Genomic DNA, 14,621 nt, shown 5'->3' with positions numbered 1-14,621 from the left:
TTTTGGGAAAGATAAACAAAATGAAAAAAATGGAAAAATCATTTTTGCTTTGAAAAATTCAATGCAAGTATATTTTACTATTTATAACCATATTAAAACTTAAACTTGACCAAACAAGTCTTTTTTAATAATTTACTCTAGGGACTCTGGTATTTACTCTATCTTCTATTTTTTTTTTTTTTTATATTTAAAGACAGGGTCTTGCTAAGTTGCTTAGGGTCTCACTAAATTGTTGAGGCTAGCTTTGAAATCATGATCCTCCTGCCTCAGCCTCTTGCACCACTGGGATTACAGGAGTGCGCTACCATACCAGGCTCTTCATACATTCTAACCAAATCATCTGGAATATTTGTAAGATGTTCTCTTTACCATCAGAATGCACTGCCAGTGAAGACTATAAAAGGTAGAACACCTTTTTTTGGAGTACAGACAGAAAATGTTAAAGAAAATTATATTCTTTGTTTTAATAATTCATGCTAGGATATTATACTAATAAGACAAATATGGATGGTTTCAAAGATTTACAAGAAGAAAAATCACTTAAGCTGTGTCATGTTAGTAAATTAGTGGGGAAAACACTTAGTACCTAACAGAAGGTAAATTATTTTAAAACTATTAGTATGCTTCTACTATGGAGTACTGCACAGCCACAATAAATGATTTGGTCAAGTTATATTTACTTCCATATATAGAAGTCCATGATACGTTAAGTGAAAAGGATTATAAAGTGATACTATGATACAATAAAGTTTTTTTTTTAAATCCTGTCTATTTAAGGGTAGCATTAAAAAAAAGATTTCCATTAAGATAGGACTGACCTATAGAATCATCTCCATTCAACATTACCTTGGAGATTATAAAGTAAGGATTAAAAAAATTAAACATTGGAAAAGATAAGTAATCCCAGCAACTCAGAAAGCTGCGGAAGGAGGATCATAAGTTTGAGGTCAGCTTCAGTAATTTAGTGAGTCTCATAGTAACTTAGCAAGACTGTCTCAAAATAAAAAAAATAAAAATAAGCTGGGGATGTGGTTCAGTGGTAACGTGCCTCTGAATTCAATCCCCAGTACTTAAAAAAAATATTTATTTTCTATAATTAAAACCTTTGTGAAATAAATATAGAAATATAGAAAACCAAGAAACATCTGGGTGTGGTGGCATATGCCTGCAATCCCAGTGACTCAGGAAGTTCAGACAGGAGGATTGCCAAGTTTAAATCCAGATCAGCAACTAAGCTAGTCTCTAAGCAATTTACAAGACCTTGTCTCAACATTTAAAAAAAAAATAAAAAGAGCTGGAAGTGGCTCAATGGTTAAGTGCCCCTGGGTTCAACTCCCAGTACCAAAAACAAACAAACATAAATAGATGAATTTCTTAAAATTACAAATACCCCAAACTAAATTTATTAATATTTAACCACTGACCAATAGTTATCTGTCCAGTTTAATGTCAAATATATCAAAGCCTCTTTCCAGCGAGGCATGGTGAAGCACACCTATAATCCCAGCAGCTTGAGAGGCTGAGGTTCCCAAGTTTGATGTCAGCCTTAGCAATTAGCAAAAAAAAGTTAGCAAGTTTCAAAATAAAAAATAAAAAGGGCTGGGGATATAGCTCAGTAGTGAAATGTCCCTGGGTTCAATACCCAGTATTGCAAAAAAAAAAAAAAAAAAAGCCTCTTTCCTCTTTGTCTTCAATGATTTAAACAAAGATTAAACTAATTGTTTTATATTTCTAAATGCACTAATAAGTAGTATGTTTTATGGTTTTAAGTCAGTTTCCCTTTTTTCATCTGATCTCCAATTTAGGAAGGAACTTGTTTTCAACTTTAAGTTCAGAATTGGTTGTTTGGAACTCAACTAATTTCCCCTAGAAATCCTAACAGTAGTGAAGTTTCCTGCTTAGCTTAGAAAGGAGCTAATTTAACCCATAATGCACACATTGGTCAGTACCAATATAATACATATAAATTAGAACCAAATTCTCATTGACAAAAATGTTACTAAGGATAAAATACCTCTAGTGTTCCAATGTGAGAAGTCAAACACATGCCTTCTTTCTTCAATTTCCTTTTTCCCAACCACTCAACTCAAGACTACTAAGAAAGGACAGATATTTCTAACTTTTCTCACTTCTAAATCCTGGCATGGCTAGTAGTGTCCTAACCTGAGAGGCAGTAGCAGTACTAGGATATAGTTATGTTACTCTTCACTCTGCCCAGTGCCGAAGAGTGAGGAGAACAGGTAGAATTAGAAAGTTCATATATGTCTGTATATACATGATAAATTCATATATATTCACAGACTCATTCACCTATATATTCTTCCACTCTATAAATGTTAGGCTTGGACATGTGGCAATGGAACATAAGTGAACGTGAGCTATATTCCACACATCTAAGCAGAGGGGTTTTTTTTTGTTTTTGTTTATTTATTTTCTTTCTTTTTTTAAAAAATTTGTTCTAATTAGTTACACATGACAGTAGAATGCATTTTGACACATTGTACACAAATGGAGCACAATTTCTCATTCCTCTGGCTGTACATAGTGCAGAGTCTTACTGGTAGTGTAATCATACATGTATATAGGGTAATAATTTCTGTCTCATTCTACTGTCCTTCCAATCCCCACAGTCCCACCCCTTCCCCCACTCCCCTCTGCACAATCCTAACTTCCTTCCTTCTTCCCCTGACCCCTGGGTGTTTTTTTGTTGTTGTTGTTGTTTTTCTGGTTTTGAACCCTGGGGCTCAAGAGATCCTTCCACCTCATCTTCCCAAGAGCTGAGGCTACAGACTGATGCTTGCCACAATGTTTGGTTCTAAGCACAGCTTTAAAATCACTTGTGTGCTCTGACTTAGTCTTTTGTACACTTGCCCTCATCCTTAGAAAAAAAGCCACTGGATTTGAGGAGTTGGTGGTAAAAAAAGCAGGATGATTTAGGAATTTATCTTCATCTGATTCATCACTCTGTTAAGAAAAGACCATGGGGCTGGGGATGTGGCTCAAGTGGTAGCGCGCTCGCCTGGCATGCGTGCGGCCCGGGTTCGATCCTCAGCACCACGTACAAACAAAGATGCTGTGTCCGCCAAGTACTAAAAAATAAATATTAAAAAATTCTCTCTCTCTCTCCCTCTCTCTCTCTCTCTCACTCTTTAAAAAAAAAAAAAAAAAAGGAAAGACCTTATAGCTCATCATAGGTACTATACTGGTGTCAAAAACAGTAACCAAAGCTAGAAAGAGCAGAGGTAGGAGAGGTAGGCAGTGCTGTACTCTAAAGAATTACAGAAAATGTTCTCTCTAGTATCCTTATCTCTTGGCTAAATTTCTGTAATAACTTTTTTATTGCTCCACTCCATGTGTAAGCTGGACATGGTGGGCACATGCCTATAATCCCAACCACTTGGTGGCAGGAGGATCCCAAGTTTGAGGTCAGCCTCAGCAATTCAGTGGGACCCTAAGCAACTTAGCAAGACCCTATCTCAATACCACTTATATACAAGAATAGGGCAAAGGTAAAATTAATAAACAAAATCAAATATAGATGTAAGTTGGAAAAACTGCTACTAAATTAAACTTTCAAATATCTTGACTCACACCTAAAAAATGTGGAATAAGATAGTTGCAGGTGAGCCTCACTAACTTAGTGAGGCCCAAAGTAACCCAAGAAGACACTGTCTCAGAATAAAAAGTAAAAAGGGCTGGGATTGTGGCTCAGTTGTTAAGTGGCCTTGGGTTCAATTCCTGGCACAAAAACAATAACAAAACAAAAAAAATCAAGCCAGGCATGGCGGATAATCCTAGCTCCTAAGGAGGCTGAGGAACGAGATCACAAGTTCAAGGGCAGCCATGGCAATGTAATAAGAGTGTCCCAAAATAAAAAGGGCTGCAGATGTAGCTCAGTATAGAGTACTTGTCTACAATGTATCAGGCCTGCGGTCAATCCCCAGTAGAGGGATTGAAACAAACCAGGTAAGACTATACATAAATGAATACTGACAACAAATCTAAAAAACAATTTAAATACACAAATAATATATACTCAAAACAAAAAACGAACCACTCAAAATTAGCATTCAGACTTACCGTAATAGGAGTTCTTTGGGAAGTTTTTTATTGATTACAGCTTCATCACTATTTGAAAACATCTGCAAAAACAAAATCACTGTCAACAGTGTAAAGTTTACTTAACATTTTATACTATATTCAACTCAACAGTTCAGAGATAATCCTCCCAGGAGATTTTAAAAAATTAAGCCTATTGTAAGCCTAAATAGTATTTTCAGAGATGCTTTGGGCTTCAAACAATTTTTGAGGCATTTCATTCCATCTTTTGAGATAAAGAACTAATAGAAAAAAGTGCTGGGGGCTGGGATGATGGCTCAGGGGTAGAGCGCTCACAGAGCACGATCCTCAGCACCACATAAAATAAATAAATAAAATAAAGTTATTGTGTCCAACTACAGCTAAAAAACTAAATATAAAAAAAGTGCTGGGGAGTGATATTGACCAAATTATATTGTTATATTGTGTATAAGTACAAATATATAACAAGTTCCATAATTATTTACAACTAGAATGTACTAATAAGAAATGTGGAAAAATGTAATGTAAAACTTGAAAAATAAAAGTGGGAAAAATAAATAATAGAAGAATATTATGTGCCAGATACTGCTATAAGTGTTTTTCATGTATTAGTGTTTTTAGTCTTCATGCCATTCTTCACTTTCAAGATAAGGAATTACAAAAGGTTACTGCTCAAGGTCACATTATTGCAGAGTGATTACTTTAAAGTGCCCACACCTGGCTTGCATTTACTTTTTCAAGGAGATATTCAGAAACCTGGAATGTGTCTCTTCTGTGTTTAAGATACAACATGCAGAAAACTGATAATGCTTCCTAACCACTGCCATTAGGTATCCACAATGGGTACTTTTAAACACAGCTACCATTTTTGCCACAAAGGTGTTCATAATCTAAGTTTGTCTAGTAAGGGTATGTAAAAAAGCAAATACATATATCCAGTAAAAAGTACTGTAAAAATCAACAAATACACATGCCACTGAAGCCAATTTAAATTCAATCCCTGCTATTAGTATTGCAAAAATTCCTCTTGATTTCATGTAATGAACATTAATGACACCCTGTAAATATCAGGCACTTTTCTAGGCAATGAGACACAAAGATATCTCTGTCCTTAAAGAGCTCTTGCTCTACAATAAAGAAAACAGAAACTAATTCACTGACTGAGATGTATATCAAAACAAAAGATGGGACAACTAATTCTGCCTGCAAATATATCTAAATTGGTTCCTAAAGGAATATCAGAATTAATTAGGAAAAAAGGGAGAGTGATAACACACAAACAAGAGATTAACAGTACAAAATAAAGGAGCCATACATAAGAAGGTCCTGATAGTTCATTAAAATTCAAAGTAGAGAAACTAGTGAAGGGGAAGCAGATGGGAAGGAGAAACAATGAATAGAATGCAGTACCCCATCTCAGATATTTAAAGATTAATTGCATAATAAATATTTTCTAATAACTTTAATAAAATACGTTCCACATAAATGGAAAGCTCTTGGAGGGTACACAGTATGCTGTCACATATGCCATATTTCCAGGGCTGAGTACAAAGCCTGATATATTGTTGAACTCAATAAATCTAATGAATTAATTGTTAAGCATGGTGGGGCTGGATCATGAGGAAACTTATATACCAGGCTAGAAATCTGAAACAACAAAGTAGGGAGGGGGAGGGGGAGGGGGAGGAGGAGGAGGGGGAGGAGGGGGAGGAGGAGGAGGAGGAGGAAGAGGAGGAGGAGGAGGAGGAAGAGGAAGAAGAGGAGGAGGAGGAGGAGGAGGAAGAAGAAGAAGAGGAGAAAGAAGAAGAAGAGGAGGAGGAAGAGGAGGAGGAGGAGGAGGAGGAGGAGGAAGAGGAAGAAGAAGAGGAGGAGGAGGAGGAGGAGGAGGAAGAAAAGAAGAGGAGAAGGAAGAAGAAGAGGAGGAGGAAGAGGAGGAGGAGGAGGAGGAGGAAGAGGAAGAAGAAGAAGAGGAGGAGGAGGAGGAGGAGGAGGAAGAAGAAGAAGAGGAGAAAGAAGAAGAAGAGGAGGAGAAAGAGGAGGAGGAGAAAGAGGAGGAGGAGGAGGAGGAGGAGGAGGAAGAAGAAGAAGAAGAAACTGAACTCCGGAATGGTAGAAGATGATGCTGGGGCAGTGGGAATAAAAAAAGAAACTGAAGAAAAGTATTCTCTCCTCACCCCATATTAGGGATGGAGCTACACCATTGAGCTACATACCCATCCCATTTTTTTTTTCTTTTCTCTTTTTAAGTAGGGTCTGGCTAAATTGTCCAGGCTGGCCTCAAATTTGCTAGTCTTGGCCTCCCAATAGCTAGGATCACAAGGATGAGCTATCACCCATGGCTTGAAGATAAGGATTCAAGAAACAATACTTGGTGACCAAAAGTAGGATCATTTAGCAATTATCAGTGCAACAGATTACAGAAATGAGAGTACTGACAATTAAGTTCTTCTTCTTCTTCTTCTTCTTTTTTTTTTCTTTTTTTTGGTGGTACTGAGGCTCAAACCCAGGGTCTCATGTATCCTAGGCAAAGTGCTCTCCCACTGAGCTACATCCCCAGCCTGACAATTAAATTCTTTAGAAAATTATCTTGCTATTCTCCTGCCTCAGTCTCCCAAGTCACTGGGATTATAGGTGTGTGCCACCTCACCCAGCCCTGAGTACACCTGTAATTAAGTACGAATACATAAAATTGTCATGTATTTTAAAAGCTAAATAATCAAGGACAGATGATATTACTAACATGTTGCAAAAATAGCTAGAATATCAAAGATTACGACCTAGGAGATACTTGGAGTTGGACTGTAAACAACACACATTAATAAGCTTGAGATCTCCAGGGTGGGAAATGAAATCTGTAAAAGCAAAATATTATCACTAAATAGCCAACCTCTTAGCACTATGCCCAATTCAAAACTACAAAAAGTAAAGTATCAACTGGGTATGGTGGTGCACACCTATAATCCCAGCTCCTCAGGAGACTGAGGCAGGAGGATTGGAAGTTCAAGATCTCAGCAACTTAGTGAGATCCTGTTTCAAAATGAAAATGAAAAAGGGTTAAGGGTATACCTCAGTGGTAGAGCACTTCTGGGTTCAGTTCCCAGTACCAGAAAGGGAAAGAGAAAAAAAAAAATAAGGCATAATCATTATCCTGTATACTCAAAGTGTTCTATTAAATGCTATGTCTCTCCTAATAAGATACTCTGCTCCTTTGAATACATGGTAATGTAAATTAAAAAATAAACATGCTGGGGCTGGGATTGTGGCTCAGTGGTAGAGTGCTTGCCTAGCATGTTTGAGGCACTGAGTTTGATCCTCAGCACCACATAAATGTAAAATAAAGATGTTGTGTCCACTTAAAACTAAAAAAATAAATATTAATAAAATAAACATGCTATATGTTGTTCACATGATTTCTTCTTTAACTGTAGATATAAAACAAAAGAACAAAAAATTTAAAAGTTTATTTTTTCCCTAGTACAGTCTATTATATAGACTGCATGTTGCTGCCTCTATAAGAGTATGATGGTATGTGAAGGGGAAAGGGACACATAAACCTGGGAATATTTGGGAAACAGCACATGTATAGGATATCTATGCAGATTTATATATCCCTCCCTCCTTCCTTTTGCACATAAGTATTCTACTTTAAGTTTGTAAAGAATGGATCAGTGGTTCACAAAATGTGGTCCTCTGAACAAGGGTATCAGCGTTAACCACAGAACTTGTTAGAAATACAAATTCTTGGGTGGGACCCCAGACCTATAGAATGAGAACCTGGGGGAATGGTAGAGGAAGGGAAAGGGAGGCAATCCGTACCTTAAAAAGACTTCAAGGTGATATGATGTACCCTAAAACGTGAGAACCAATGGACCAGAAAAATTAGATTGAGAGTCTCAGAATTCAAAAATTTACACTTCTAACAAAACCAGGGTCACCAGCTGTCCGTAGGCTGTGTGTGGATTGTGTTACACATAGTAGCCTCTTGAGGGGATAGGCTTGGCTCTGCAGACTCCCTGTCAGGAACTGAAGACATGATACAGATGCGGCTCCGCCTCAGCTATGCCTAAAATCCCACACATCACCTGAGATGGACGTGACTCACCATGATGTCAATCAATCTGCTGACCAGGAGACATCACTAAACAAGACTCCACCCTTGAAACCTTATCCCCCTCTGATGTCTCTGCTATAAAATAAAGAAAACTTGGGGCTCACAGTCTCTTTTCCAGGGTTCTGTCCAGTGTGGAAGCTGACCCTTAAGGTCGCAGAGCTGTCTCTCCCTCAATTGGAAAACTTTTGAAAACTACTCTCTGTGTGTCTTTTCTTGGCTTTCTTAGCTTAATATTGCAGCCAGCTCTTTTAAACCAAGTTCATCTTGTCTGTGTGGGTCATTGGCGAGAAAACAGAACATTTAACATCAATTAAAATGATGTAGCAATGGATCTTAGGAAATAAGCTTAGAGGTAGACACAAAGCAGTATTAAATGCTTTCTAGTAAACCCTATTGGCTTCTGTTCCTGTCCACACTATTTTTCATAAAACAATGTTTCACAGAATTGACACAATATAACTGTTGCAGTTATTTTACTATTTCAGCTGAACACAAATTCTAAGTTTCTCACACAAAAAACATAAAGGGGTGTCAAAACATTTTGGATCAAGGCATTACAACAAATTTGTGAAAAATTTTAGGCATATTATTCATAGGCCAGTGAATAAAAGTTTAACTTCTGACATTCTTCCATAATCTGATTTTATTTTCTTAATATTTATTTTTAAGAGACAGGATCTTTCTATGTTGTCTAGGCTGCTCCTGAACTCCTGGGCTCAAGTTATCTTGTCTTAGCCTCCCAAGTAGCTGAACTAGAGGTATATTGGTATTATATGAACACAGAGCTATATAATAATATATTTTTGTAATCTACTCACAATTACAAGGAAGCAGTCATGGGAAAAACATGAAGCAACTACAATGTTCATTCCTTATTGTTTCAAGGAAGGTCAACATAACCTAAGTAAGCAGATAATATCAAAAGTCATCTTTTAGGAATAGAATTGTCTTAAATATGCAGGTTCTTAAAAACTAAGTGTTTAAGCCACGCACAGTGGCACATGCCTGTAATCCCAGTGGCTTGGGCAGCTGAGGCAGGAGAATTGCAAGCTCAAAAGTAGCCTCAGCAAAAGCGAGGCGCTAAGCTCAGTGAGGCCCTGTCTCTAAAGAAAATACAAAGTAGGGGTGGGGATGTGGCTTTCTTGTCAAGTGCCCCTGAGTTCAATTTCCAGTATCAAAAAACAAAACAAAACAAAACAAAAACAAAGCGGATTTGAGCTGGGCGCAGTGGTGCATGCCCATAATTCCAGCAGCTTGGGAGCCTGGAGTATCACAAATTCAAGGTCAGCCTCAGCAACTTAGCTAGGACCCAAGCAATTCAGTGAGATCCTGTCTCTAAATAAAATACAAAACAGGACTGGGATGTGGCTGAGTGATTAATTGCCCTGAATTCAATCCTGGATACAAAGAGAAAAAAAAAAAAAAAAAACACTCAAACCCAAACCTAAGTGATTTGTCATATATGTGCATAGATTCTTTACTTACATAAAATCGTAATTTTTTTCTACAAATTATGTAGCTGAGGAATTATAGTTTTGTAACAACTTGTCCCAAATTGGTATTACATCATTTTATAGAAGAAAGTTCTTTTTTTTTGAGTGGGAGAGACGTCATTATTTTAAACATTTCAATAAGTTTTCAAATATGTTGGCATATTTTGGGACATAGCTTATTAACATGATGAATGTGAATGCTTAGCACACAAATAAGACCCAAGGAACAATTTCAAGATTTTTTAAAGCCAGAATTGGTAGAAAAAGAGCAGACAGAACACGGAAACAAAAAAATATATATATTTGCTCAACAGTGACCCCTGCTGCTCAAAATCATGAAGTCCTAAAAAGGGTTTCAGTTTTCGGTAGACATTACATCTTTATTTTATTTTATGTGGTGCTGAGGATAGAACCCAACGCCCGGCGCATGCCAGACTAGCGCATTACCGCTAGAGCCACATCCCCAGCCCTATCTTCTGTTTTAGCTGGGCATGGTGGTACACTCCTGTAATTCCAGCAACTCAGGAGGTTGAGGCAGGAGGATTGAAAATTCAAGGGTAGCCTGGGCAACTTATCAAGGCCCTAAGGAACCTGTCTTTAAAATAAAAGATAGAAAGGGAATATGGCTCAGTGGTTAAGCATCCCTAGTACCAAGAAAAAAAGGAGGGGTATCTTTTGTTTTGTAAAAGGAGTTCTGAAGACTGGTTATACAACATTATGAATGTACTTAATTAATATTACTGAACTGTATACTTAAATCAGCTAAGATGGTTAATTTTAAACTACATGTATTTTACTATAATTAGAAATTAAAGGCATCTTCTACATTTGAATATCTGTGAAATAAGGACACATCTTCTAATTAAATGTACTTTGAGATGTAAAAGATAATGGTTCGTTTTTAATTTGTGGCATCTTTGATTTGATGAGATATAGTAAAATATAATCAATAAGAGGAAAATATCTCATGAAACATTTCCTAATCTTACCTAGATTCCTAAACACCAGTTCTGAACTAACATGATGTCCTTTATACAGACACAGGAAAGGGACCTTGTCTATTTAGTTCACCACAATATAGTCAGCAATCAACAGTGCCTAGAGATTGCTGAGTCAATGAATGTTATTTATACTGTAGGGATCTGGAAGTAGTCTAATCCCTCTTTTTGACTGTAAAGTCCCAGCAGGCTTCTGTGGCTTTTTAACTCTGTATCTCTATAGTAGAGTGCCATGCAAAAAACAAAAAACTACAATAAAAATATCCATTTGCAAAAAATCCATTTGCAAAAAAGATGTGAATGACAGCAATACAGAAACAGGTTAAATATCATCACAACAAATAAAATAACAATTAAAATATTTGAAGAAATAAGCAAATAAAAATATTTGGAAAAACTAATATCTTGCTTATGGCTCATTTATTTCAATGGATGTTAGCTGCATTAAATTTTTTTAAAGTAATGCTTGAAACATTGGGCTCATTCCCCATCGCAGTCCCTCCAAAGTAATAATTACTAAAAGTTTTCACTGCCATGGAATTTCATGTGTATACAACATTTTAAAAATAGCCTAATTGTGGTATAATTCACATACATAAAATTTAGTGGCATTAAGCATAAACTTTAATGATTTTTAGAAAATTCACAAATGTTGAAATCCTCACAATTCTGTTTTATAACATTCTAACACCCCCAAGATCTCTTATGCCCTATCTGTAATCAATCCCATGTTTCTCCCCAGTCAATAGCAAACACTTCTTTGTTTTCTGTCTTTGCAGATTTTATTTTTCATATACAATCCATGTAAATCCAAAAAATGAAATTATATAATAGGCCATCTTTTGTATCTGGCTGCTTTTACTCTTATAAAAATGTTGTTGAGATTCTTCCCTACTGCAGGGAAGATTGTTCCATTTGATTGCTGAATAAATCCCAATGCATGAAATAATTCTATGCTGTTTATCCACTAACTGATAGACATTTAAAATGCTTTCAATGTTTGCATATTATGAATAATGTTGCTATGATCACTCTCAAAACAAATCTTTTGTGGGGCTGGTGTTGTGTCTCAGCGGTAGAGAGCTCACCTAGCACGTGCAAGGCCCTGGGTTCGATCCTCAGCACCACATAAAAATAAAACAAAGATATTGTGTCCAATCACAACTAAAAACAAATAAATATTAAAAATAACAACAACAACAACAACAAATCTTTTGGTAATAATATGTGTTCACTGCTTTTGGATAGATTCCTAAGAAAAGAACTGCTGGGTCATATAGTAAGTTTGTAATAAACTTTCTTTTAATATTTATTTTTTAGTTGTAGTTTGACACAATCCCTTTATTTTATTTATTTATTTATATGTGGTGCTGGGGATTGAACCCAGGGCCTCACATGTGGTAGGTGAATACTCTACTGCTGAGCCCCCAGCCCCAGGCCTGTAATAAACTTTTGAAGAAACACTCAATTATTTTCCCAAGTAGATGTACCAACCAGGTGTACTTGAGCAAAGCAGTGGTTGCTTGTGGCTGGGGAGGGGCATAGGTATTAATAACTGATAGGCATAAGAAATCTTCGGGATGTTAGAAATGTTATTAAACAGAATTGAGGATTGTAATCCCAGTAATTCTGGAGGCTAAAGCAGGAGGAATGAAAGATTGAGGCCAGTCTCAGTAATTTAGCAAGATTCTGTCTCAAAATAAAATATAAAAAAGTCCAGGGATGTAGCTCAGTGGTAAAGCAGGGGGTACTGGGTTAAATCGAAGGAAGGAAGGAAGGGAGGGAGGGAGGAAGGGAGGGAAGGGAAAGAAAGGAAAAGAAAGTGAAGGAAAGGAAAGAAAAAAAGAAAAACTGGCTGTATAGTGGTATGGGTAGTTACAGTTATTACCCTTCTTTTCCTTTAGCCATCTGAACTGCTGAGATTGGCTTCCAAACTTGCAATCCTTCTGCTTCAGCCTCCAGAGTTGCTGGAATTACTGAGTGTGCCACTGAGTGCAGATGATTCATGCTTTTTTGATCTTACATCCAAGAATTGTTTGCTTATCCCAAGTTCATAAGATCCCATATCTTATTCTACAAATTTTATAGTTACAGTCACCACATCTGGCACTATTTGATTCTTTTTGATGCTACTGAAGCTACTGTGAATCAAACAGTTTTATTTCATTCTAGGATTGTTCAACTCTAGTATATGTAGTACCTCATCTTTCCATTATTTTACTTTCAACCTATTTGTACCTTTGAATCTAAAGTGTATTTCTTCTACACAGAATAAAATTAAATCTTTTTTATTTAGTGTGACAAATATGCCTTTTGACTGAATATTTAATCTATTTAAGATTGGCTAGACATGTCTCTCATTCTACTTGTTTTATAAATAAATGTCTTATATATCTTGTAACTCTGTTCCTCTTTTACTTGCCTTGTTTTTTAAATAAATATTCTAGTGTGTCATTATATTTCTTTCACTGTTTTTGTTTTTAAATGCATATATTTATTTCCTTAATGGTTGCTCTAGCAATTACAATAGCTTATCATAATCTCTTTCAGATTACTAAAAATCAATTCCTGTAAAATATAGAAACTATGCTACAACATCCCTTCTTTTGCTATTATACATTACATACTTATCTCATAAACTCAACTTTATAATTTTAATTATTGTCTTATGCAAATGTCTTTTAATTCAGTTAAAATAATAAAAGAACAGTTTATTTACAGTCTTTTATATTTATACCTCTGTAATTAACATTTACCGTGTTTTTTCTTCAAGTTACCATCTGTATCCTTTCAGCTTGAAAAGTCTTTTAATAGTTCATGCAAGGCAGATCTGCTAACAACAAACTGACTGAGTGCTTTTGTCTAATGGGAATGTTTTTATTTTGCCTCAGTTTTTGAATAACATAGTATTAAGGTTCTCCAGAGAAACAGAAGCAACAGGAGGTGGGAGATGGGGTTGGGAAGAAGGAAAAGATTTATTCTGGGTAAGCTGGCTCATGGTAAGCTGGTGTAATTTAGTTCAAGTCCAAAGGCCCAGGAGCTCTGACATACAAGGACAAGAGAGGAGAGAAGCCTCAAATCAAGAAGAGAGAATTCTCCCTTTTTCCATCTTTTTGTTCAACGCAGGGCTTCCGTAGATTAGATGATGCCTACTCACATCAGAGAAGAGCAGATCTTGTCTACTGATTAAAACACCAACCTCTTACAGAAACACCCTCACAGACATACCCAGAAATAATTTATCTGTTATCTAGGCTCCTTTAGTTCCCTGAAGTTGACACACAAAATTAATCATTTTTGTTGTTTTTCCCAAATATTTATTTTTTAGTTTTAGGTGGACACAATATCTTTTTATGTGGTGCTGAGGATCGAACCCAGTACCCCACGCATGCCAGGAGAGCATGCTACCACTTGAGCCACATCCCGAACCCCTAGAATCCTTTTTAAAACCATTTGGACAAGAAATTCTTATAAACAAAATGAACCATTTTAAAATGTCTAATTTGGGCTGGGGTTATAGCTCAGGGGAAGAACACTTGCCTAGCATGTATGAGACAATGGATTCGATCCTCAGCATCACATTAATAAAAATAAAGTTATTTCTAGTTTCAAAACTTTCTCATCTCCCTGTACCCATTAAGTAATCATCTGAGCCCTATTCCCCCACATCGCAGGATATCATCTAGTCTGCTTTCTGCCTAAGGATTTCCCTGTTTTAAATATTTCATATAAATGAAATCATTCAGTATATGATATTTTTTATGACTGGCTTCTTTTTCCTTTTTGACGTATTGAGATGGAAACCAGGGGCTTGCTACTTCTTAGCTACATACCCACCCCTTTGCATTTTTTATTTTGAGACAGTATCTTGCTAAATTGCTGAGGCTGGCCTCAAATTTGCAATCCTTCTGTTTTAGCCTCCCCAGCTGCTGGGATTAC

General features: G+C 36.4%; 1 protein-coding gene across 3 annotated transcripts in view; it reads right to left on the bottom strand.

Annotated features, from left to right (window-relative positions):
• Fbxl20 (F-box and leucine rich repeat protein 20) overlaps positions 1–14,621 on the bottom strand; it is a 108,622-nt gene that overhangs the window by 46,167 nt on the left and 47,834 nt on the right. For all 3 annotated transcript variants that reach the window (XM_076869795.1, XM_076869797.1, XM_076869796.1), the window contains exon 2: positions 4,081–4,142. In XM_076869795.1, the coding sequence (XP_076725910.1) occupies positions 4,081–4,142 (62 nt within the window). The remainder of the gene's footprint in view (positions 1–4,080; positions 4,143–14,621) is intronic.

The sequence above is a fragment of the Callospermophilus lateralis genome, chromosome 11 (assembly GCF_048772815.1).
Source record: "Callospermophilus lateralis isolate mCalLat2 chromosome 11, mCalLat2.hap1, whole genome shotgun sequence".
Taxonomy (NCBI): Eukaryota; Metazoa; Chordata; class Mammalia; order Rodentia; family Sciuridae; genus Callospermophilus; species Callospermophilus lateralis.
Note: the sequence above shows the minus strand (reverse complement) of the source record. Positions and strands in the feature narration are given on the sequence as shown.